Genomic DNA, 27,502 nt, shown 5'->3' on the forward strand with positions numbered 1-27,502 from the left:
CTGCCCACTGCTGTAAAGACAAGTCCTTTACTTTCAACATGGAACAGTACTGGCGTGTCACATAGGACATTAAAAGCAAAGCAGTTTTGACTTATGGTTTTTATTTTATAAACCAAACTAATTCCAGACAGTTTATCATCAATGAGTGAAAAACAGGTTGGAGAAAGCACTGGTGGTCCAAACACGGGCTCACCATGGACGTGTGTGGGCGGGAATGCGCAAAGTAAGTGAGGCAGATCTGCACATGTCTGAAAGAATACCCCAAAGGACACTGGATATGAAAAATTATTTTTTCTAATTTGTCTTAAATGGGAAACATCAAGTAAAGCAGGTCTTCCAGTCTCAAAGTATTACTTACTTATTTAAAATGAGTGTTCATAACAGGTTGATGAAAACTGAGTTTGGTTCACTTATCATACAGCAATACATTCATCACTTATATATATATATATATATATATATATATATATATATATATATATATATATATATATATATATATATATATATATATACATATATATATATATAAATAAATAAAAGGTAGTTGTTTGTATTGATGCATGTCCATGAAAAACCTTCACATCATCCGTCACAGTCCAACAACATGGACATCGTGACATTTATTTTATCACCTGGAATACCTTGATTATGTATATTCGTTAAAAATGATTGAATAAAAACACTGAATTCATGTACTTTCTTAGATGATGATCTCTACTTTTGCATGACATGAACTCCTCCTGGTCGTGATGGCCTGAATTTAATGTATGCACATTAGTTCAGGCCATCGCCACCAGTGGGCATTTCAAGGCTGTAGAAAGTACATCACTGCTCACTGGATTTCACTCTACATGTGGTTTCATAATGTCATAGTTTTTCAAAATCTCTGAGTATCATTTCTTAGGTCTACTCACTCCTTATACCTGGAAGCACCGGATACCACACTTAGATTATAGGTAACTAACGCATAAACTAACTACACCCTTTAAAAAAAAGTATTTTATCATCTGGAACATGTGGGATTCCTTGATTATGTACATTAATTCATGTAATCACCACCAGGGTGCATTCATGTCATGCAAAAGTAGAGACCATCATCTACGTAAGTATATGAATTCAGTGTTTTTTTTTATCAAATTACTCTCAGACTATGACACCGTTGAATCCAAGCACTTATAATCTACAAACCAGGTGAAGCGATCACAAATGCCATGAAATCTCACACCCAGTCATCGTCTGCATATAAGTTATATGTCTGTGAGTAAAGATATGTCTTTAGTCTTGATTTAAAAGAATCTGACTGTCTTTTCTCAGCTTGCAGGTTGATCTATAAAAAAAGGTGCACAATAAGAGACGCTGACTTTTCATTTACCTTTGGATATTTACAAGTCAGGTCTTGGCTTGAGAGCTGGTGCCGCTGCATCCGCCACCACACTATGGAACCACCCTGGATCCAGGATGGCAACCACCCAAACAAACATCCGGTCTATCCCCACATCTCCTGTTGCATCCACGAGAAACACGGGCGTCCCCTTGGCTTAAGTTAACAATAATACTTTAAAATCTTCGGAGTTACATGAGCAAGAAGCCAATGAATTGAAGCTAAGATTGGGGAAATATGGTCAGTATTGCTGTGGACGGTATTCTGAATGACTGCGTCATGACGGGCCAGAGATGCACAATGCATGAGGAGAAAAGAACAACAGTGAAGAAGTAAAAAATGCATGAAAGAGATACAGTTTATCTCTAACGAGGGACCTACAGGGAAAGTTATGGTGGTCAGCAGAGGGCGTGTACAGTAGTTTATGGCTCACTGTGCCTGTTTTCAGCTTTTATTTTACGTAGTTACAGAGAATTATAGGAAACAGGGGGGAGGATACACAGCAAAGATCACCCAGGGGACCACATGCTTCACCCTCTCATCCGCATATACACCTTCATGGAGCTTTTTAGCTGCTCATTGTACATTATGAAATAAAGTAGCACTCAGTAGAGCGTATGCCCTCTGCTATTAGCCCAGCCGTTATTTCCACGCTGCTGCTTGCCTGTGTCACGTCTGGCCGCCTCAGAGTTATTTTGATACACTGATTTGTGTCTGTGTCACCTGTCAACAGTGTAGTCTCTGCTGCAGTTTACAAGAAGCTACATTTTGTGTGAAACGCGATAAAATAATGTACCAATCAGAGCAGATCAGCATTTATATTAAACACAAGAAAAGCAGAAAATTTTCAGCAGACAACAAGCCCATTTAATTGAGCTAACATGCTATGCTATGCTAGGATATGCTTTGCAGGGCTATGCTATGCTATGCTATGCTAGGCTAGGCTAGGCTAGGCTGCACTAGGATAATGGGTTGAAAATGTTTTTGACGATACAGGAGACTGAAAAGACAACTGCATGCAGCTCTCTCTAAAGCTTAGTTGAGTCGATGCCGATGTACAGCGGTCAACAAGGGGAGATGATGGTCTCGTGGTTAAGCATTGGGCTTGAGACCAGAGGATCTTGGGTTCAAATCCCACCCTGACCGGAAAATCACTAAGGGCCCTTGGGCAAGGTCCTGAATCCCCTAGTTGCTCCCAGTGTGTAGTGAGCACCTTGTATGTCAGCACCCTGACATTGGCGTGAATGTGAGGCATTATTGTAAAGCGCTTTGAGCGTCTGATGCAGATGGAAAGAGCTATATAAATGCAGTTCATTTACCATTAACAAGACCCGTTTCCTACACTCAAAAAATGACTCACTGGATAAATTCAATTCAGTTATGACTAGGATTTCTATCTAATAATTATATGTAGCCCCAACTCAAATAAAGCACATCCATGCAAGATAATTTAATTTAACCCCTTTTGCCCCACTGGCAACAACGGTTGCTGAAGTGTATCACTGTCATTTTCTACTCACAATAAAAAAATCTCAAAAGTACTACTAATGCAACTTCCTCCACTTGGGCATAAACGGGTTCATTTAGTTGGGACTACATATATTTATTTGATGGAAATTCTGCTCATAATTGAATTTAGTTCATCCAACGAGTCATTTTTTTGGGTGCAAAAAGCAGCTTAATGACTTGTGCTTATTGGGATGTGGTTAGAAAAGTGTGATTGTCCACTTTAAATAAATTAACCTCAAGATTATTATTATTAATTTTTAAAATGTATATATGTATGTATTTATTTATTTATTAGACCTCCATCAAGGTCACGACCAAATAAAATTCATGTGATGTATCGTAAATGCTTTCCACTTTTGGCCAGATGGGATTCACATGAATTTTGGAAGGTTTGATGCATATGCCCCCCCCCCCCCCCACACACACACACATTGTATCTCTTATCATTGAGGCAACACATTATGTTCTTTTTAAAGGTTATTCTTGATACGTATGTCAGGCTTTTCTTGGTGAAGTTTTTTTTCCATCTCTAACAAGGTTTTATTTTCAAGTGCTTTGTTTAAAGGTCAGGATTTTTTATAATTTGAGGAAATATGATAATATTAATTTATTTATTAATTCATCTATTTATTACATCTGCCAAGCAGATGATAAAATCATCTGCGTTTATATATTTGTCTGTCTCTTAGCAGGATTATGCCAAAAACTACTTCATGGATTTTGATGAAATTTTATCCACAGATAGATATTTGGGCATGGAACACTCCATTAAATTTTGGAGGTGATCCGGACCCAGATTCTGGATCAAGATTTCACTTTATATAGGCTTTGAAGGATTACAACCCTTCAAACCCTACTTCGAACCCTACTTCACAGATTCTCACCAAATTTTCACCACAGATAGATATTAGGGCATGGAAAATTCCACCGAATTTTGGAGGTGATGCGGATCCGGATTCTGGCTCAGGATTTGTTGGGAGTGATCCAGATCAATATGCAGGTTCTGCAGCAGAAAGATACGACACCATGATGTAAAACCAAAATCAGAAAGACACTATTTTGTGTCAGCTTGTAAATTAAATATCAGACTGCAACATGTTGACCACTGGGACCATTCTGAATCAGTATGCAATTATTGCATTGTGTTGTGGAATCCGGATCTAGGTAAAGTCCGGGTCACGATCTGAATCACATATCTTTTATTTTGAGTCCTCGTCAACCCTCAGAGGACGTCAGAAATCTCCCATTGCTCTTGTTGTGCCTGTTCATTTTTTATTGCTAGGAAGGATGGTTTACACCCTGGAATATGAATGAGCTGTAATTCACTCCCTTATTTAATATCAATCTCAGTATCAGTGTGTGAATTATGTCACTATTTTCTTCATTAATTCTTTTGTTGATTCCACTGTTGCTGCTCAATCTATATTGTTTTTTATTGAGTCAAACTGAATTCTCTGAAGCTTCTGCAGGTTGCCACTGCAGGCTTCTTCTGCCATGCAGAAAAATAATAATAAAAAAGAATGATACAAAGTTCATAGAGCACAGTCTACTTATTATTGCTGTGCCTATAGGAAGAATATGCAGCGTGTGATTATCAGGAGCAATGTGGGCAAAGACAGACAGGTACTGGAATTTGGAATCTGCACAGCATATTTTTATTAGTTGGGCAGCACAGTTGTCCTGTTCCAGCATGCTTTGTGTGTGTGTGTGTGTGTGTGTGTGTGTTACTTATAGGGAGAGAATGTTGAATAAAGATGTGGCACTCATTGGGTGTTTTATTAGGGTTTATGCGGAATAAACTTTCTTGGCAGGTTTTTATTCCAACATCAAAAGCAAAGTGCTCAGACTTACAGTGAAGTTCATAAATATTTGGACGTGGACCATTTTTGGAAGTTTTATTTGCCTGTATCACAGCATAGAGGGGTTTTAAACTAATAACCAGCAGGAGCTCCAAGTGCAGGTTTGTCGCCTTTATTTGAGGAAAATCTGCATCCAAATCAGGTGAATGGCGTATGAAACACAGCAACTTTATTGTGGGGGAATCAAAAGTAATTGTTTGTAGTTTTATAGATACAGAGGTGTTATTCTCTCAGTATTTTATTTCTAAATAAGCAGATAAATGACATAAACCTGATTCCAGTCTAACTCTTACAACGTGCCATCATTACTAGAGGGGCAAACTGTTGCTATGATGAAAAAAAGTGGTAAAAATCACAGCAATATCAGGAATATTATGCATGGTTAATGGAACCACTGGTTCATTCTTCAACTGGTGTGGTGGATGACACAAAAAAATAAGTCCCTTCAGACCATCTGCTAGATCAAGAACACCCTCCAGGAGGTCGATACGACAGTATGAAAAACCAACAATGAAGAAATTATTTCAGAACCATACAACAAAAACTGCTTGAAGACTTTTGCAGGCAAGGAAGTCGAGTTTTCTGCAATCACCTGATCGGAATCAATTTTAGGGTTTCACCTAAAATACCCAAAGAACAAGCAGGAAGCAGAGACGGCTACAGTGGAATCATCAGATGATGTCTGAGGAGTTCAGACTTCACGCAAGCATTTAGAATTAACAGAAAGTTATATTAGTTAGTCCAATTACTTTTGATCCTTTAAAATGCACATATTAGCTGTGCTGTTATTTCTTTACCATTCACATTATTGGGAGGTAAACACTCACATGAAAGGTGAAAACACACGCTTGGAATTTATCATTTGCTTTTAATGACGTAGTAGGAGACGGATAAAATACCAAAACCCTGTTACAGGTAAACTTTATTGACATCACATCTTTCTAAAAACGAAGGAGCTCAGTGCTCAGTAATCAATTTTTATTGTGCAAAATTAGATTTATCTGCACTTTAAAGCTTCAGATTGGAGTTCCACAGTTGTGTGACTGTGCATGAGGAAATCTTTGAGCTATAGGCCCAAAAGGCACATTTTGGACTTCTGTGACTACAGTATACAGTATGTTACAGTATACAAATAATGAATGTTTATGAGTTCAATGGCACGAATATTTGATGAAGTGAAAGCTGGAACAAACCATTCAACAAGGTAAAGCCGAGTTGAATGGTTTGTTCCAGCTTTCACCTCATTAAATATTCGTTCCATTGAAAGAATGTAAAAACATTCATTATTTGTTTTATATAATGGCTAAAATAGATCCTTGTCATTTGATATTTTATTAATTTATAAACAACAGAAAAGGGACTTACATTTTGGTGTTCCACTGCTGCTAAAGTCCAAATTGTGACGTGTAGTCCAGTGATGCTGTGCACTGACTTCAGACTTCCATACAAAAAAGAAAAAAAAATGAGTTCTTCGAAGTGGATTGTGTGTGTGTGTTACAAGAATTACACTCAATAAAAATATAAACGCAACACTTTTGGTTTTGCTCCCATTTTGTATGAGATGAACTCAAAGATCTAAAACTTTTTCCACATACACAATATCACCATTTCCCTCAAATATTGTTCACAAACCAGTCTAAATCTGTGATAGTGAGCACTTCTCCTTTGCTGAGATAATCCATCCCACCTCACAGGTGTGCCATATCAAGATGCTGATTAGACACCATGATTAGTGCACAGGTGTGCCTTAGACTGCCCACAATAAAAAGCCACTCTGAAAGGTGCAGTTTTATCACACAGCACAATGCCACAGATGTCGCAAGATTTGAGGGAGCATGCAATTGGCATGCTGACAGCAGGAATGTCAACCAGAGCTGTTGCTCGTGTATTGAATGTTCATGTCTCTACCATAAGCCGTCTCCAAAGGCGTTTCAGAGAATTTGGCAGTACATCCAACCAGCCTCACAACCGCAGACCACGTGTAACCACACCAGCCCAGGACCTCCACATCCAGCATGTTCACCTCCAAGATCGTCTGAGACCAGCCACTCGGACAGCTGCTGAAACAATCGGTTTGCATAACCAAAGAATTTCTGCACAAACTGTCAGAAACCGTCTCAGGGAAGCGTCGTCCTCATCGGGGTCTCGACCTGACTCCAGTTCGTCGTCGTAACCAACTTGAGTGGGCAAATGCTCACATTCGCTGGCGTTTGGCACGTTGGAGAGGTGTTCTCTTCACGGATGAATCCCGGTTCACACTGTTCAGGGGCAGATGGCAGACAGCGTGTGTGGCGTCGTGTGGGTGAGCGGTTTTCTGATGTCAATGTTGTGGATCGAGTGGCCCATGGTGGTGGTGGGGTTATGGTATGGGCAGGCGTCTGTTATGGACGAAGAACACAGGTGCATTTTATTGATGGCATTTTGAATGCACAGAGATACAGTGACGAGATCCTGAGGCCCATTGTTGTGCCATACATCCAAGAACATCACCTCATGTTGCAGCAGGATAATGCACGGCCCCATGTTGCAAGGATCTGTACACAATTCTTGGAAGCTGAAAATGTCCCAGTTCTTGCATGGCCGGCATACTCACCGGACATGTCACCCATTGAGCATGTTTGGGATGCTCTGGGCCGGCGTATACGACAGCGTGTACCAGTTCCTGCCAATATCCAGCAACTTCGCACAGCCATTGAAGAGGAGTGGACCAACATTCCACAGGCCACAATTGACAACCTGATCAACTCTATGCGAAGGAGATGTGTTGCACTGCATGAGGCAAATGGTGGTCACACCAGATACTGACTGGTATCCCCCCCCAATAAAACAAAACTGCACCTTTCAGAGTGGCCTTTTATTGTAGACAGTCTAAGGCACACCTGTGCACTAATCATGGTGTCTAATCAGCATTTTGATATGGCACACCTGTGAGGTGGGATGGATTATCTCAGCAAAGGAGAAGTGCTCACTATCACAGATTTAGACTGGTTTGTGAACAGTATTTGAGGGAAATGGTGATATTGTGTATGTGGAAAAAGTTTTAGATCTTTGAGTTCATCTCATACAAAATGGGAGCAAAACCAAAAGTGTTGCGTTTATATTTTTGTTGAGTGTAGCAGCGTCAGTTAGCTCAATCAAATCATCGTGTAGTTGTCCCCCGCATGCGTGCACACAAACACACAACCGTGTCTACCCTTGTGCGCGCATAGACTACCAAAAAAACGCATCCTCAGTGCAGCAAAAAAAAAAAAAAAAAATCACGTCAGAAATTAGTCCAGCTTTTGATTCTTTCTTCCTGCTAACAGCCTCCAGACAGCACAGTGGATTTGTTTGTGTGTGCGTGGGCGCGCGTGCATGTGAGTGCACAAGTATGTGTGGGGGTGTGCATGTGTGCATGTGTATGTGTGTGTGCACGCGCACGTGTGCAGAGTGCAATGGTACCAAACATATGGAACCAAATTTGCACTCTAAATGGAACCAAAGTGCACTCTAAATGCAATGCAACACAAATGGGAGGAATTAATCCATGTCATGTGACATACAAAGCACCAATCAAATGACAAGGATCCACTCAGCTGTTATATAAAAGTCCATATCTGAACTCCTGCCTCCTCTATGGGACCCACCTTCATGCACTCGCTCCTCCATTTGGAAAAGGGATGTGGTAATTAGCAGCTCCTTCGCATTTAAGGCAACAGGCATGGAAACACAAACTGGACCTGGTTTATTTCTATTTTTAACGACCAACCCACTGACTTGAGTAACCCCCTCAGTACCTGCACCATCAATTTCACCACTGACATTCCAGTGCAACCATCAGATAGATATTGTTTATCCATTGCACTGGGGTTCATGCCTCACATAACACAAGATGTGTTTGGCATCCTTATTCAGTTTCCATTGTCTTGCTAGCTTTATTAATATTGAGTCATTTGTTTGCCACCATTCTGGAAACATAACCTGGTAAAACGGAGAAACAAGAGAATGAAAGCCCATCATGGAGAATATCTCCACCTAAAGTAGATCAGCAGTATAGTATTTCATTATTTCTTGTTTGTAAGTTTTCCAAATGTGTATTTGTGCACTGATAAAGGACAACTTAAATATATTATTGGTATTGTTATTCTATGTATTGTATATAATATTGTCTTTAAAGTGCATATTTGGACATTTTCTACAAATTATGTTTCCCCACCAGGAAAAAAAAACTCTAGTGCCGCCCCTGCCTAGTGCTGACAGAAATAGTTACAGTTACCATGACATTTAAAATGCTTTAAAAATGTATTTAAAAAAAGAAAGAAGACTAAACACGCGAGAGGAAGCACAGTTTTCTGTAAGATTAAAGACAATAACGAAATTTCATTGAAATCTCACTACAGGTAGTTTTAGGATTAAGACGCACACCTGCGTCCGCGCGCACGAGAGCAGTGATACGACAAAAAAACGTCACTCAGGTAATAATGGGCTACATCTCTAATTACGGTCCTCCACGGCCCCCACGGGAGGGAGGGGTCACGCGTGGGAGGAGGGGTGAGCGCGCGCCAGGAGAGAGTTCTCTGCGCGTCAGGCGCCAAAGACCTCCTGAGATTAAAGGATTTTATTTCCACCGGCGTCCCTTCTCCATCCGTCCGTCCACGGGATTATTGTCCTTCATTTGTGTTGGTGTGCGCGCGCGCTTAATTGGTGACCGGGGCAGTGCGCGCGCGCGCAGACAGCTGCAGGTGTGCCACGCGGGAGTTATTGGCTTCGTTATCGATACGCACAGATGCGAGATGATTGATCGGTGGAGCTCAGTGCAGGACACGTGGCTGCTTCTCATCTTTGCCATCGTGCTTCACACCTCAAGAGCAGGTAGGTTAATAAAAATACAACAACATACTTTCTCTAATTACGCATCAGTTGTCACCTCCACCCCTCCAGGGCTTTGCAAGTGCGTGGCTGCTATATCCCACAGGCGGCACCAGAGCGGGGCGGGGCGGGCTGTGCCCCCCCCCCCCAACAACAGTTCCAGCAGTCACACCAATAAATTGCTGTTTTCAACCATCAAAACGTTGATGATAAAAGTCAGAAATATTTGTGTTGTATTTGATCTCTCTGTAGTATTTTCTTTACATATTAGAGAAGTTACTAAGGGCAGTGTCACTCTTGTAGTGTGTTAGCTTGGTCATGGACTGAGATCAAAATGACTTCTAACTTGTTTTGACATGACCAAACCATTAAAAATAAATAAATAAATAAATAAATAAATAAATTCTCCTGTGAAAATACAGCCCCCCTCAGTTGGTCAGAAGAGATGTTTATGTTTGGTAGCTGTTTGCTCCATCTCATGTTCTGTGGACTCAAGTTTGAGACTGTCTCTGGGTTGTGAAGGTGGAGAACACGCTGTCACATGCAAGGCTAATTATTTTTGGACTTCTTTTATTTTTAGTGGTTCTGTAATTATGGGTCTATGAGAAATTCTCTTTATTTTTAAACTCTATCTTTATTTTCATGTTGTTGTAATATTTATCCTTTTTAAATGTTGTTCTATAGATGTTGTGGATGTTGTAAAGCACTTTTAAAAGTGTTTTTTGGGGAAGCATTATGCTAATAATAATAATAATAATAATAATAATAATAATCTATTATTAAAAATGTCATTTTCCACAATTACTCACATTCTCTAACTCACTTCTTCCCAACCTGGGGTCTCCATTCTCCTTGAATTGGAAGGTTATGTTTGCTTGGGCATGGTCAAAATTAGATGTTTGTGCATGAAGTCATAATAACTAGATTATGGGACAATCATTCATTCATTCATTCATTCATCTTCTACCGCTTAATCCAATTAAGGGTCGCGGGGGGCTGGAGCCTATCCCAGCAGTCATAGAGTGCGGGGCAGGGTACACCCAGGACAGGACGCTAGTCTGTCACAGGGCCACAAACAGACAAACAAGCACAGACACACCCACGGACAATTTTAAAGACTCCAATCCACCTAACCCGCATGTCTTTGGAGCACCTGGAGGAAACCCACGCGCACATGGGGAGAACATGCAAACTCCACACAGAAAGGCCACGGGAATTGAACCCATGACCTTCTCGCTGTGAAACAACAGTGCTAACCACTAATCCACCATGCTGCATGGGACAATCAAATCTAATAAAAAGACCTTTTTTTTTAGATGTGGTGAGAAAATTATATGTCAAAGCATATACGAGGTCTATTAGATAATAAACCGACCCTTTTATTATTTTTTTTAACTATATGGATTTGAATGACGTGCGATTACACCAATCATGCTTGAACCCTCGTGCGCATGCGTGAGTTTTCTTCACGCGTGTCGGTGACATCATTTCCCTGTGGGCAGGCCTTGAGTGAGATGTGGTCCCGCCCTCTCGGCTGAATTCCTTTGTTTCACACGCTGCTGGAGACGGCGCGCGTTGCTTTATCAAAATTTTTTCTGGACCTGTGAGGAATATCCGAGTGGACACTATTCGAGAAATTAAGATGGTTTTCGGTGAAAAGTTTAACGGCTGATGAGAGATTATGGGGTGTTTCTGTCGCTGTAAGGACTTCCCACTGCAGGACGTCCTGCAGCGCTTCCAGGCGCCGTCGTCGGCCTGTTTCGACCTGAAAACATCCTAATTTAAGGCTTAATTCACCCAGGACGTCGTGAGAGAACAGAGAAGATTCAGAAGAGGCCGGCATGAGGACTTTATGCGGACATTCCACTGTTTAAGGACATTTTTTAATGAAAGGCGTGCGCGCAGAATCTGTGTGTGCCGCGACAGGAAAAACACCTCCGTGTTGAAAACCATTTGTAAAATTCAGGCGGCTTTTGATGGCTTTCAACAAGTGAGTAACTGAGAAATTGTTTAACAGCTTGGGCATGTTCCAACTTGTCCGTTAAGGTTTCCAACGGAGGTGTTTTTCCTGTCGTGACCCCCCGCGGTCGGGTCCGGCCCGACATGCGACTCTGCCCGCACGTTCTTTCATTACAAAATGTCTGTTAACAATGGAATGTCCAAATAAACTCCTCATGCCGACTTCTTCTGAAAGTTCTCTGACGACTTACTGGGTCAACAGAGCCTGAAATGTGGAAGTTTTCAACTTGAAACGGCGAGACGCTGCTGCCTCGAAGTGCAGATCGCCGTCAGGCACCATGGGCCGTCCTTACGGCGACACTACCAGACCAAAATCTCTCATCAGCCGTTAAAATTTTCAACGAAAACCAGCTGAATTTATCGAATGGTGTCCACTCAGTTGTGTCTTACATTTTTGAAAAAATTTTTATCAAACAAAGCAGCAGTCTGAGCCATTCCTAAACAATGAAAAAAATCGACGAGAGGGTGGGCGACTCCTCACTCAAAGACTGCCCACAGGCGAATGACGTAACCGACAGGCGTGAAAAAAGTCTTGCATGCCCACGAGGGTTCAAGCATGTCTGATGTAATCACACATGATTCAAATCCATATGGTTTTTGAAAAAAATAAGGTCGGATACTTTTCTAATAGACCTCGTATGTGTTAAAGAAAAAATATTTTTTATAAATGTAAATTTTTGTTATGTGTGTGCACTTGCATATGTGCATGTATTCGGGGGCACTTAGCCTGTCTTTGTGTCTTGGATACAAATGGGGGGGTACCCAATGCAAGGAAAAACATTGGGAACCATTGCTATCACCCATCTGGTCATATAACCAACACATTTTGATTATTATTTATTACTTTATTAATTTTTATTTTTTTCTATATTTGCACTTTAGTCTGGTCATAAATTTTTTTTAATTTTTTTTTAACAATTCTGATCTGTATCGTATATGTATATTAACAAACAGATGTATTAATCACTTGAAAATGAATTTCTGATTGATATTTGTAAAACTGCTACAAATTCTCAACCCACCATGAAGGAATCATGCCCCCCAACCAAGGAGGGGGGAAAAAAAAAGTGGTGCCACCACTGTTGTCACATTTGTGTGTCTGATTTGTGTTTCATTTACATCACCAGCTTCACATGATGAAGCATTTAGGGTATAGTTCTGACAGATGTTTTTGTCGTGCTGGTTCATGCAGACTTAAAGTTTACTGAACTGAACGGCCTCAGCAGCCTACTGAAGACGTACAGTAGGTTCTATTTGTCTGGGCTTGTTGAGTCATACCTGCCTGTGTGTTGCGTTCATACAGTCTGGATCTTAAAGTGTGCAGATGGCGAGCAGACTGGACCAAATTAAACTGGGCTAACAGTTCAGTGCAACATCTTGGTATGTTTAAATGGGGAAACAAAATGTCCAGGTCACAATTAGTTCGTTCATTTGATAAGATGTATCAGAAATCGTGTGGCAGTTGATTAATTTATTTACCCCCCAATTAGTTGCTAGAAGTGTCTACACACCAGAGTGATCTCATGTATTACTGGAAAGAAGTGCATCGATGTGTTTCAGATCTGGAAAATTAAAGGTATAGGCCTACTGAGCTTTTTAAAATTTAAGGCATAAAAGCAATGTTCACTGGTACAAATATAATTTTATTTATTATCCTTTAAGTAGGAGATTCATAATATGACATTCACATAGTCTAGAAAAATGAATAAAGTTCCCCTGAAGGTTAAATTTTCAAAAGAACAGAAGATCTTGAACTATTTACGGCAACATTGGTCGAGACTGACAGTGAAGTCATAGATGAGGTGGGGGCTTCCCCAGACTTGTGCAACACATTATGGGAAGCACACAGTGGCAGCCAATCAGAATAGAGAGGTTGTCTCTCTCAGGCTCCTCCTCCAACATTGCGGAAAATGCTCCGAAATTGCAGCGTTTCTGTGTAAATCTAAGATGTTTCTCATATATTATGTAAAATTAAGTGAGAAATAAACACTTCTAAACATACAAATGCTGTTTTGTAGCTTGATTATACCTCTGGAGTGATTTACAAGACATTTCAGATGTCAGCGTCACACATTGCATCAAGTAACTTCAAGTCTTTTCAAAAGCTCATGCATGCGCACATGCACGTCCTCCTGCAGATGGAGTTTAAAAAGAAAAGAAAGTATTCATCGTGGAACCCCCCCAAGATAAACATGTTCATTGGTTTAAAATGAGGTGCAATTTTATAAGATGTTTCAAAAGTAAACTGAAATGATAATAATCAGGGTTTCAGGAGAAACTAATTTTTGTCAGTTTAGTAAATGTAGGTGGCCCTATAGCTATAAGTTCTGTAGCACTAGATGGTACCAACGCCCAACAACCCTTTATGTGTTTTTTAATAGATTTGAAGTGCAAGTGAGGGCACCAAAATACAAATACCAGAAATTAAAGCGTCATAAAAATCTAAATGAAATAGTATTCTGGATCTGCATCTGTCGCCAAATTTAAACCGCACCTTCAGTTGAGATACTGCAGGGTCCTCAAACTGTAACAAAAGTAAATAAAGACTAACTAATGCTGCCTTCTCACTTCTCTGGATGGTATGCTTCCATAGAAGTGTCCAGGTGACAATGTGAAAAATTGTCTTTACCTTGGAAGACCTTAGATGGTTCATGAGGGAGGGGCTTGTTTTAACCATAGCTGTAGTTTCAAGATGTTCAAAATTTTTGCTTTCAGTCACAAACTTTGAGATACCTTTTGTATTTCCATGAAGCCCGTAACATTATCATGCGTGGCGTGACATCACTGTGAGGCTTTCTGGAAGGGACACGGTTGTGATAAGTTGTCACTACAGGTGCTACAGTTTCTACAGTTATGACTGTTTTTGTACACAGAGGTGTGTGTGAGTCGCAGGACCTCGCTCTTGTATTGCTGGAATTTTGAACATGTTCAAAAAATTTGCTCGACACGTTTTCCCTCAAAATAATAACAGTCATCACTGGTTTCTTGAACCCTTCTTAATTTAGCTTCCATAAGCCAGAAAAAGTTTGCAAAATGTGAGACAACTTTGTGAGGGGTTGGTGGTTTATGAAACTAAATTGTGACTGATTGGAGAAAAAAAATTGAGATTCTGACATTATGGGCATGAGACAGGCGCAAACTGCCCTGGGACCCTGGGAGCACAACCAATTTGCAAATATAGGTCAGTGTGATTCAGAGTGAAGGTTGTCGCCAATTCATGTATTTTCTGTCAAATTTGTCTCCAACTACTCGCCAGCAGTTGCAGCCCAGGGAGATACTAGCTTAAGCAACAGGTTGGTCATCATTGGTGGTGTACCACAGCAGCTTACACTCAAGGTTCTTGAAATAGAGCAATATCTCCACCTAGTGGATGTTTACCATGAATGCAGGTACAATAAAGTTTTGACAAGAGCTATGGTAGTTGAATAGAAATGAACCATAAAACTAACAAAATTAAAGAAAAAACCCCAACTGAATCTAGCTAACTGAATATAATGCTAACTAGATCTTAAGACAGTGTAAATGAGCTGAATATAAGGCTAGCTGAGAAGCAAGCTGAGTCTAAAATTAACTGAACAGAAAGCTTACAGACTAAACAAAACCAGAAAACTAACTGAATCAAGCTAACTGAATATAATGCTAACTGGATCTAAAGCTAGCTTCACATAAAGCTAATGGAATAGAAAGCTACTGGACTTTAAAGATAATATAAAACTAGGTAATTTATGGAAGGTTTTCTGCATTATACATTCTGTTTTCTCTTAGTCAGTAGTTTGTGAGTGTATGATTCATGACGATGTGAGCAGTTCACTTTGAAAGGCCCAAAACGAGCAGGTGACTTGGCACAAACTCCACCACGTTGCCTCCACCTGCTTTGTCTGAGAAGGTCTTGAGAAAACTCTACATTAATGTACATCTCCCACGATCCTTCTAGTTTTTTACCAAGATAAAAATCTTGCCTTCTGGTGGAACGTGGCTATTTATACCTGCTTAGTAACACTGCATCTTCTTACTGTATTTGTTTTCTGAGAGTTGTTAGCCGCTGCTGCACCGAATTAATACCAGAATTAAAAGTCCCAGATCTGATCCTTTTATCTTTTCAACTTATACTTTATATCGTGTTAATAACACTTTAAATATAGGACTATAACACATTGTAAACAGATGTTCTTAGTTTCTTTAGCAGCGTCCCGCTGTACTACGTGGTAACAGACACAGACTGCTTTATCTCAGGGCCACGCCACTCAGTCTGTCTGTGAAGGTCAGTACTAAATGACTAAAGTGATGTTCTGGTACTTTAGGGTCAACTGGGTTCAAGCTTCATTCCTCACATAGTCGGATCCAAGTAGGATCTGTCACACCCAGCAGTCAGAATTCCTTGTAAATTGGAATTTTTTTTTGTCCAAAGTTCTTGTTGTTGTTAAAGGAAACAGAAGCAAATACTGCATGCATACAGTATTGTGAATACTTTATTTTGATAAACTGATAAGAGAAAAGCTGCCTGATGTTCTTAATGATTTTCACTTAATGTCATGTGCACACCTGGCTGTCGGGGTGCGCAGGGTGAATTATGGTCAAAGACATCTGAGAATGGAGCAGATAAGTTACGGTCTTCCCTGAGGTAATTCAGTCACGGCTCAAGAGTCGACTGAAATGCCTACGTTCGACTGACGGAATACTTGAGCCAAGCCTTTTTTGTTTTTTCATAGCAATTTGTATTATTGATTTTATTGAAGTATTAGTACTGAGTGTCTGATTTGTCCCCATTAAATTTTGGTGTTTATTTGGGATCTGTTGTGGCTCCTACTCTGTTCATTACTTCTATAGACTGGATGTTGGATAAGGTTGTGAAGACCAGTGGCCTTGGTGCCTTTGTTAACAAGGAAGGGTTTACTGACCCCTACGTCGGGGACGATGCTGTGATCTTTGCAGAATCAGTGCATATCCTGATTGTAACACTTGAAAACTGAGTGAGAACTTGCAGTTTCTGGGTTTCCAATTGTTCTGGATCAAGACTAACATCCAGGCCTTCACTGACTTCCTGGGCTCCGCCATCTGAAGTGTATTTGTATGTCACCACGGCAGTGACATTCATGTCTCTGAGCCCTCTGCCGTTGACATGCCTGGAAAGAGCTTATTGGAGTCATGAGGTTGCTGGACAGATCTGTTTGGTGATACCTTTACAGGAAAACAGAGGTCCAAGTGTTTAGGGTCCTGGTGCTTTCTTTGATACTGTATTGGTGTGAGTCTTGGATGCTAATCAGGCCTAAGGGGACAACTGAATATTTTTGGTACGAGATTGCTTTGGAAGATTCTTGGTATTTCTGGAATGACTTTGTGTCAAATGAGCAGTTGCTTCTGGAAAGGCCCAGTCACACGGCACTTAACAAAGGGTGACGAAGCCCTGACGAAACAAGAAATTTGGACTTTTCTTAACTGTCGTTGGCATCATTTAACCCTTGTGCAGCCTCGTTCCTACGTCAGGATTTTTAAATTGTTGAAAAATTTGAACGAAGGGCAACGAAAACCTCAATTCGTCTGTCTCGTTTTGCTGTCGTTCTTGATGTTTTTTAATCGTTTGTGTAGTCTTTGTAATGTTATTGTTTAATTTGACTTCGGTGGACCAGCTGAATGTTTCACACAGTGCAGAAGCTGGTTTATGAGCGCTGAGGCTGCTGCTGCTTCATGTACCGTCGGAAATTACAGAGCAAACTCAGCCTGCTTGCTTGGATTTTTTTTTTATCTGTGTGGGGGGGTCAGCTTCAATGAGCTCAGGCACCTTACATAGGCCAGAATTAATCTTTTGTGTGGATATAATTAATTATTTTGCCACACGCAAGTGTTGAATTTGAAACAACAAAAAATTTGTGTAATTTCCGACGGTACTTGAATGCAGCATTAGCGGCAGCAGCAGCTGCTGTGTGCGCTTATTATTTTGTATTAAATATAACAATATGAGTGTAGGAATGATAATCCAGCCCTTATGTACATGTGGCAACGGGTATATGAATCAAAATGATTATAGAAAGAGCTGTTCTGGAAGGCAGAATTCACGTTGTGGATCAGTGATCAGCTGGTGGAATAACCGCACGTGAGTCAATGCGCGCATTCACACGCACTGATTAATTTACTGCTCTGATATATTCAATCATCTTTACACTTATATTTATTCTCCCTTTTGACAGTTTTCTGTTATAAATCAATATATATGGCTTAGAACATAATACTGTGATACAGCAGTGGCCATGGAACACTTTTTTTTTTTTTTTTTTAATTGGAGGAAGACGGAGCGCACAGCATGTCGACAGACAGTGTGGATTCTGATAATGATGGAGATGATCCCTCTTTTGTTCTGGACGAGGAACCAGAGCAGGTGGTCCACCGATGTGCTCACAGATTTCCACAGATTCTGTTTGCAGTTTCTCCAGGACTCAGGCGCTATGAGTTCCGTCACAGCACCGAGTCCTGGAACGCAGAGATGCAGACACACACTGCTCCAGCTGTGGCTCCAGGCGTGTTTCGACGAGATCGTGAGCTTCGGTTTTGTTAATTTCCTCTTTCGTCCCTTTTGCGCTCTTGCTTCGCAGACTGTTAGGTGATAAAAGCGCTTTTGTCCACCTTTTCTCAACGAATTGTGACGTTTTTTTTACTTTTTCCCTTCGTTCAGGAATCGTTGTGTGCTGTGTGACTGGGCCCTCAGATGACAATTATCACTTCTATTGTGAGGATCCACCAGCTATGACATTTTGGCCATGTTGCACGTTTTTCTGAGCATGACTCCAGTGGTTGCAGAAGACAAAGTTGGGTGCACATATTTCACTCTGGTAGATGGCTAGTTTCGAGAGTTGAGAATGGATGGGTTGTCTTATTAAGTGGTTGCCAATCAGGGCACAAGATGGTTCCATAGGGAGGTGGATGCGGCATTGCATGGCACCAGTGCTCATAATGTTGGGTAGTTATGAATTTTATGTTTGCCACAAATAGCTTTTAGGTTGGGTTTAGGTTTGGTGAAACAGTAGGCTGTGGAAAGTGACTTACATCATTTGGACTTGTATTGAACCTTCAGCCAAAGGTAGCAGATCCCAAATTTGTTCCTGACACCCACCAGCAGTACATGTTTTCCACTCTGCCCCTGGATCAGTGGAACACTGCAGAGGATGTACTTTCTGTGGCAGATGAAGAAGTTCAACCTTCCAAAAACAATTATGGTGAACTTCTACACTGCCATGATTGAATCCATCCTCTGCTCTTCCATCACCGGCTTGTACACTGCTGCCATTTCTAAGGACAGACTGCAGCATATCATCCATGCAGCAGAGAAGGTGATCGACTGCAGTCTGCCATCCCTACAGGACCTGTATGCCTACAAGACCCTAAGGTGAGCAAAGAAGATAGTGGCCGATTCCTCCCACCCAAGTCACAAACTTTTTGCCACTCTCCCCTCTGGCAGGAGGCTGAGGTCCATCAGGAACAAAACCTCAAGACACAAAAACAGTTTCTTTCCATCCGCAGCTAGACTAATAAATAATGTCAGAGACCCCCACTTACCCTGCCTCCTCCCCTCCCCACTACTATAAATTACAGATTGGTCATCCCTGCACTGAATGGTACTGTACATCTGTACTCCAATGACCTGTTTTTGCACAGTCCCATTCCATTATGTTATATTTGTTTAACAGTGAATATAGTTTTGGCTATTTTACTATTTTATTTTGTTATTGTTTATGCAGCAATAAGACCAGATCACATTCCTTGTATGTGCAAACTTACTTGGCAATAATTTTGATTCTGATGGGTTCATCCTAGCAAGAAGTGGGAGTGGCCAATTTTTGAGTATCTCAAAAAGGACCAGTACAAGCATTAGGAGCAATTGTTCTCAGGGCACAAACTGAGTCAAACCAGAGTATGATGGGTATTGATTAGAACAGCCTTGACCCCCCCCCCCCCTGCCCCCACCAATTTTCTGAATCCATATGCCACTCTAATTTCTGTAATTTTGTATTCCTGACAGTGTTGCTGTGTTCAGAAGATGGCAAAGATTTCTCACTTGTAAGGAGATTAGTGGCAACATCATGCCAGCTTTCAAAACATAACCATGGAAATGAAAAGAAACTATGCAACATATTCAAACATGTAGGATGTCACTGCCTTGGCAGTTTGTTACCTGAAGTTACATTACGATGGAGCTGCACAGCTGATCCAGAGGAGATGCAGTTTATGATCCTTTCTGATCCACAGATCCATTAAGTCTAAAAGTGTGAACCACCTTCCCTTTGCAGCGTCAAAGGGTGAATGTTTTATGTTCATTCTTTTCTGACTGAATGATGAATGTGCCACATTTTAAACTGAAAACAATCAATCACTCAAGTTTTATTTCTATAGCACTTTACAACAGTTTTCACTGAACCAAAGTGCTTTCCAATAGCACCAGCTAGAGATAAAATAAAAAGAAAAGTACGAAAAACACAATAAAACACAATAAGAGCATCCAAAATAGAATAAAAATAGACAAAAAAGTGTCAAAGCAATTATGTGCAAAAAGCTGCCCTGAACAAGTATGTTTTTAACTTAGCTTTAAACAGAGGCAAGCTATTAATGGACCTCAGTTCAGGAGGTAATGCATTCCACAACTTAGGACCTGCTACTGGAAAAGAATGGTCACCCCATTGTTTGGACCTGGACCTGGGAACCTCAAGAAAGTTTTGGTCAGCAGACCGAAGTGCTCTGACAGGGTTGTGTGTTTTTAACAGGTCACATAAATAAGAAGGTGCAATGCCATTTACAGCTTTAAAAACAAACATTAACAGTTTAAAATCAACTCTAAAACGGACTGGAAGCCAGTGCAGGGAGTAAAGTACAGGAGTGATGTGGCTGTGCTTCCTGGTATTGGTCAACAGGCGAGCAGCAGCATTCTGGAACAGTTGGAGTCGGTTTAGAGAGCCTTGAGTGATACCAACATAAAGTGCATTGCAATAGTCAATCCGGGAGCTGATAAAAGCATGCATAGCCTTTTCAAGGTCCTTTTGGCTTAGAAAGGGTTTGACTTTTGCCAGGAGTCTCAGCTGGAAAAAACTGGCTCTTACCACACTGTCAATTTGTTTCTCAAATTTTAAACAGTGGTCAAACCGCACACCAAGGTTCCTTACCACAGCCCTACGATAAGGAGCCAGGGAGCCAAGATCTGGATCAGAGTTAGTTTTAGCTCCAAACAGAATACACTCTGTTTTGGCTTCATTAAGGTGCAGAAAATTCTGAGCCAGCCAGTCCTTAATATCCTTAAAAAAGCTATGTATGGAGTCCAAAGCACTTGTATTATTAGACACAACTGGCATATAAATCTGGAGGTCATCGGCATAAAAATGAAACTGAAGATTGTGTTTGGTGATGACTGAACTCAGTGGAAGCATGTACAAAGAGAACAAGAGCGGTCTGAGGATACTGCCCTGGGGCACACCAGTGGTCAGAGGAACTGTGGAGGAGGAGAAGTCATTAACCATCACCCTGAAAGTCCTGTTGGTCAAATAAGACTGAAACCACTCCAAGACAGTCCCCCGGAGGCCAACCTGCTGGGACAGACGTGTGAGGAGGATTGAGTGGTCCACAGTATCAAACGCAGCTGTTAGATCCAACATCACCAGCAGCACAGGTTTTTTAGAGTCCAACGATAAAAGAATGTCATTTTGTACTTTTAAAAGAGCTGACTCAGTGCTATGTCGAGATCTAAAACCCGACTGAAATTTATCTAAAACAGAGTTGTGTTCTAAAAACGATTGCAACTGATTAAAAACAACTTTTTCTAAAACCTTAGATAAAAACAATAAATTTGACACTGGTCTAAAATTAGATAAAACTGAGGGATCTAGGTTGGGCTTTTTAAGAAAAGGCCTAACTACAGCATGTTTAAAATGGGCTGGAACTGTCCCGGAGCTGAGGCAGCTATTAATAAAAGAGAGCAAGCTCGGACCCACAGTGTTAAAAACCTCTAAAAACCTTTCCTGGAATAGTGTCCAATGATCAGTAACTGGGTGTAATGCTCTGGACAACCTCAGTGAGAAGTGTCAGAGTAACCGGCTCAAAACTATTAAAAACAGCAGATGGTTCAGGTAGAGTGTAAAGGCTATTAAAAACTGTTACAGTTTAAAATACAAGTATTCTGTCTGACAGTGGCTACTTTCTCTATAAAAAACTTGAGAAATTTTTCACATGTAGCCTGCGAAATGTCAGACAATATAGTGGGTGGGTTTAAAACTGACTTGATTGTGTCAAATAACACTCTTGGACAGTTAGAACTACTGGCTATAATACTTGACAGATATTGGGTTTTTGCCTCCTTCACAGCATTCTGATACTCTGTAAGGCTATCCCGTAGCATTTCCAAGAACACCTGAAGCCTGTCCTTTCTCCATCTCCGCTCAGCCTGTCTACAGTGACGGCGTAAGGCATGGGTGGTGTCATTGAGCCAGGGGTCTGGTTTGGGTTTGATGGACCTGGATTTAAAAGGTGCCACAGTATCTAAAATATCAGAGCATATGGTATTAAAATATGAGATGAACTCATCTGGACTAAGGGAGGAGGCCACATCCTCTGTGCAATAAAGTGCAGTGTCTCTAAAAGCAGCCACAAAGTCCCCTACAGTCGAGGGGGTGATGGTGCGGCGGGAGCGGGCTGGTATGGAGGGCCTGGGGATATTGACATTTCCTGTAAATTCAAAAATAACAGGAATGTGATCTGAGATAGGAGCAACTGCTGGATTACTAAGAGCCAGGGAAAGTCCATGTGAAATGACTAAGTCTAGTGTATGACCGAATTGATGTGTGGACCCATGCACTGATTGTAATAGACCAAAAGAGTCCAAGAGGCTTTTGAAGTCATTGCCCAACTGATTTGAGGCACAACAAACATGTATGTTAAAGTCCCCACAGATGAGTATATTGTCATATTTAGGCATTATATCTGATAAAAACTCTGAAAAGTCAGTCATAAAATCCTTATTATATTTAGGGGGGCGGTATATGATGACGCAAAGCACAGGAGAGGCAAAGTTAATTATACATGATTGTAATTCAAAACTAAAATGGTGCTGTATTGGAACTAAATGACAGCTGAAGCTCTGTTTGAAGACAGTGGCCACGCCACCACCACATCCGGAGAGCCGTGGTGCACTGAAGAATGAGTACCCAGCCAGGAGGAGTTCAGTAAAAGTGCTGTTATCGCCAGCTTTTACCCAGGTCTCATTCAATAAAAGTAGGTCCAACTTATGTGTTAAAATAAAATCCTTAAGTATAAAAGTCTTGTTGAAAAGGGACCTAGTATTCACTAGCGCGCCTCGTATGGAGATGGCGCACTCGTTTTGCTACTCCGCGCAGCTGAGCGGGCGGAGATTCCCCGGTACACTGCCCCGTCTCTGGGTCTTAGCGTAACGCCAACGCGGAAGTGTGCAGCTGGTCCCAGGAGCAGTCTGTAAGAGCCATCGATAGCTGATATGGACTTGTAAATCCACACAGTATCCAGACACTGGGCAGCGGGGAGCACTTTCATCTGCAGAAGCCAGGTAGGACTTGACTTTCACATGGAAACAACCTCTTTTCCCACGCCGCCTGTGGCGCTTGTTGCGTGGAAACGCTGTGACAAGCCGGTGTAGGTATACTGGCACAGACGCCAGGAGAGGTGGTGGCGTCTTTTAATATCCCTTATAATCAAAGAAAGAATGTCTAACAACCGCGTCACGGATATTTAACAGCGTTTCTCTATCATAAACATATTGCGCTGAGGCAAAAGACGTGACAAACAGAGTACTCCATAAAAATATCAGTAAAAACAGATGAGGCAGATGGCGGACCATACACAGCGGCGCCATCTTGAATGACAAAGACAGATGCTTTACACAGGTAATGGGAGCTGCCAAGCAAAGTGCTGAGCTGGGCATCAAGATCTGTGGATCCAGCTGCTGTTCACTGTATTGTTCAAAGGCACTTTCACCTATCTGAAGAAGTAGTCTGAATCAAATGATCAGACTCCCGTGGAAAATAGTAAGGACAGGTCAGCTTTCAAATTCTAGGCTTGTGGTTCAATATAATATAGGGTTTGGCAGTGTCACCTTATCCTGTTGACCTTGTTTCAGCCTGTGCAGGTCTCATGACAGCCACAACACTTGTAAGTCCAGGCAGGTGAATTCTTCTTGATATCATGGATTACTTTTGTCTGTTTGCAGCCTGAAAATTGGAGGCAGAGTTGAACACAGCAGCATCTCCCCACAGGACATTTCACTTGGAGTGCGCTCAGAAATGCTCACCTTGTTTGAGCCTCACAACCTGCCTGACGTAGTCACGGTGCATCTCTGCTGTTCTGCACAGGAATAAACACTTACCACCATCCTGTATGGGTGCACATTCTGAATGACCCTCCTGAAAGTGCAAAACCATGGAGGAAAAAAATAAATATATAGGGACAATGGAACTAATGTTGGTGGTGGTGGGGTGGGGGTGGGCAGGGGGAGCATAACATGAAGCTAATGACTTCATTTCATGAAATCATCAGCCATCAGTGTTGAACGATGAAAGCATCCAACTGCCCAAACTTAAAGCAGCTGTCACCCTGTGACTGATTGAAGAAATGTACAGTTTTGTCCTGTACGTGTTAGTTTTATCCAGTCAGTCTCTGTTCATCTTCGATTCACATCCAGAAGTGCTGTGCACCTGCATTCCATCAGAGCTCCAAATCCACTGGAGACTGATGGATTAGGCCGTGTTTACCACGAGAAAAATGATTTCACTCCGCTACTAATCGGTTTACTCAGTCCATCACAGTGTGATTGCACCTTAACTGCTAATAATTCAGAAATACAACCAGAACAATATACAGTAAGTATATTAGTAAGTATGTAAGACCCTTCGGCTGCTCCCTTGTTTGCACTCGTGTTCATCACAGGAAATCCGAGGTGGATCTGCATGTTGAATTGGCATAAGTTTTACAGCGGATGCCCTTCCTGACACAACTCCACATGAGAAATGTGACAGGGGTTGGATTTGAACCGGGAACCTGCTGCACCGAAACCAAGTGCACTAACCACTTGGCCACCACCCTTGCATTACAGTACACACCTTCAATGAAATAAACATGGTTTTCTTTTTCATCAGATCCCAAGTCAGTTTCATTGCTATAGCAATAATCAAAATGCAAAAATCTACTGCCAGTTATCTCAAATAATCTGCAAAATGTCTGATTTTTCATGGAGCTGTCCATTCATCTGGTATTTTACATTTTTAAACTGCTAAACACCTCCAAGGTACAGTAAAGTAAAAAAACAATAATTGAACAATTCAGCATTAAACTCACTGCAACAACATGCAGTATTTTAATGTGGAAGTTTCTACACTTTCAAAATATTTAATTTATCTGTATTTTCTTTCAGTTTCTTATTCAGCTGCATGTTTATAATGATTAAACATATGCTGCATGAGGCAAGTCCAATACTGTGAGAAAGTGATTATTCCATAAAGTTACAATTGCCTTAACCTGACAATACCTTTATTATACTGTGCAGCAGGAATACCGTAGTTCCTCAATTAAACACCTGGATTTGAATAGGGCCTTGCATGTATATTATGTATATGTGTGTGTGTGTGTATTTCCACATTTTATGTTACAGCCTTATTCCAAAATGGATGTATTGCTTTTCCCCCCTCAAAATTGTACACACAGTGCCCTAAAATGACAATGTGAAAAAAGTTTTTTTTAAAGATTTTTGCAAACATTAAAAATGTAAAACAAAAACAACAACAAAAAAAACTAAGAAATCACGTGTGCATAAGTATTCAGTCGTTGCCATGAAGCTCAAAATTGAGCTCAGGTGCATCCTGTTTCCACTGATCATCCTTGAGATGTTTCTACAGCTTAATTGGAGTCCACCTGGAGTAAATTCAGTTGATTGTTCATGATTTGCAAAGACACACACCTGTCTCCATATAAGGTCCCACAGTTGACAGTGCATGTCAGAGCACAAACCAAGCATGAAGTCAAAGGAATTGTCTGTAGACCTCTGAGACAGGATTGTCTGGAGGCACAAATCTGGGGAAGGCTACAGAAACATTTCTGCTGCTTTGAAGGTCCCAGTGAGCACAGTGGCCTCCATCATCCATAAATGGAAGAATTTCAGCTCCACCAGGACTCTTCCTAGAGCTGGCTGCCATCTAAACTGAGCCATTGGGGCAGAAGGGCCTTAGTCAGGGAGGTGACCAAGAACCCGGTGGTCACTCTGTCAGAGCTCCAGCATTCCTCTGTGGAGAGAGGAGAACCTTCCAGAAGGACAACGATCTCTGGAGCAATCCACCAATCAGGCCTGTATGGTAGAGTGACCAGATGGAAGCCACTCCTTAGTAAAAGGCACATGGCAGCCCACCTGGAGTTTGCCAAATGGCACCTGAAGGACTCTCAGACCATGAAAAACAAAATTCTCTGGTTTGATGAAACAAAGACTGAACTCCTTGGTGTGAATGCCAGGCATCATGTTTGGAGGAAACCAGACACCATCCCTGCAGTGAATCATGGTGGTGGTAGTATCATGCTGTGTGGATGTTTTTCAGCAGCAGGAACTGGGAGACTAGTCAGGATTGAGGGAAAGATGAATGCAGCAATGTGCAGAGACATCCTGGATGAAAACCTGCTCCAGAGCGCTCTTGACCTCAGACTGGGGCGACAGTTCATCTTTCAGCAGGACAATGACCCTAAACACACAGCCAAGATATCAAAGGAGTGGCTTCAGGACAACTCTGTGAATGTCCTTGAGTGGCCCAGCCAGAGTCCAGACCTGAATGTGATTGAACATCTCTGGAGAGATCTGAAATGGTTGTGCACCGACACTCACCATCCAACCTGATGGAGCTTGAGAGGTGCTGCAAAGAGGAATGGACAAAACTGCCCAAAGATAGTTGCACCAAGCTTGTGGCCTCAAATTCAAGAAGACTTGAGGCTGTAATTGCTGCCAAAGGTATACATCGTCAAAGTATTGAGGAAAGGGTGCGAATACTTATGTTCCTGTCTTGAGGTTTTTTTTTTTGTTTTGTTTTTTGTTACATCTGCTAACGAAGTTGGAGGAGGTTTGTTTGTCTGTTTGCTTGTGAACAGCCTGGAGCCCACACTTTGTCATATATTATGATTTTTTTTAACTTAAGATTTATATCCTGATAGGCAAAAACTGATTCAATTTTCAAGGTCAAAGGGCAAAGTCAGGAAAGTTTAAGATTTGTTCCCTCTAAAGCTCTATTGTTAGAAGTTTGAAGCACTATGAGTGCGGTGCTTTAGTTTTTTTTTTCTTTTTTTTTTAAATAAATTTGCAAAAATTTCAAAACTTTTTTTTATGTCGTCACTATGGGGTGTTGTTCCAAAATTAAGTAAATAAATTTTTCCCTCAAAATTCTACTCACAAGGCTGTAACATAACAAAATGTGGAAAAAAGTGAAGCACTGTAAATACTTTCTGGGTGCACGGTATAGTCTCCTGTTTACATCATAAGTGGCGTGACTTGGCTTTCCCATTTCAAAGGCTGCTTTGTCAAGCAGCCCACGTACTCAGCTTTCTTTTCCCCGCAAACAAAACATACATCAGGTGGATCCTTCACTGCCCAAACAATCTCATGGGCCATTGAGCAAGTTTTTATTTATTTACCATGGTTGTGGTATCTCACTGGAGCACAACAGGTGGAGAGTAGGTGGAGAGTAGGTGGAGACACAAAATTGCGGCAAAACATGAATAGTTGACAACTTATTCATGTGGAATCTCACTGAATTGGTCCTGAGGACACGTTCGCGCATGGCGGCCGACTTTAGGCTGAATGCTATTCGGAGTGATGGCAAAATTATGGCTACAAATCTCGAGCATTCTGCAC

The 27,502-nt window shown here is 41.3% G+C and overlaps 1 protein-coding gene across 1 annotated transcript in view; it reads left to right on the top strand.

Annotated features, from left to right (window-relative positions):
* Positions 1 to 9,364: 9,364 nt before the first annotated feature.
* Positions 9,365 to 27,502, top strand: part of LOC117526469 (collagen alpha-1(XI) chain-like) — a 108,592-nt gene continuing 90,454 nt past the window's right edge. The window contains exon 1 of the mRNA XM_034188540.1: positions 9,365 to 9,603. Coding sequence (XP_034044431.1) covers positions 9,525 to 9,603 — 79 coding nt within the window. The 5' untranslated portion in view covers positions 9,365 to 9,524. The remainder of the gene's footprint in view (positions 9,604 to 27,502) is intronic.

Source organism: Thalassophryne amazonica, chromosome 15 (assembly GCF_902500255.1).
Source record: "Thalassophryne amazonica chromosome 15, fThaAma1.1, whole genome shotgun sequence".
Classification (NCBI taxonomy): Eukaryota; Metazoa; Chordata; class Actinopteri; order Batrachoidiformes; family Batrachoididae; genus Thalassophryne; species Thalassophryne amazonica.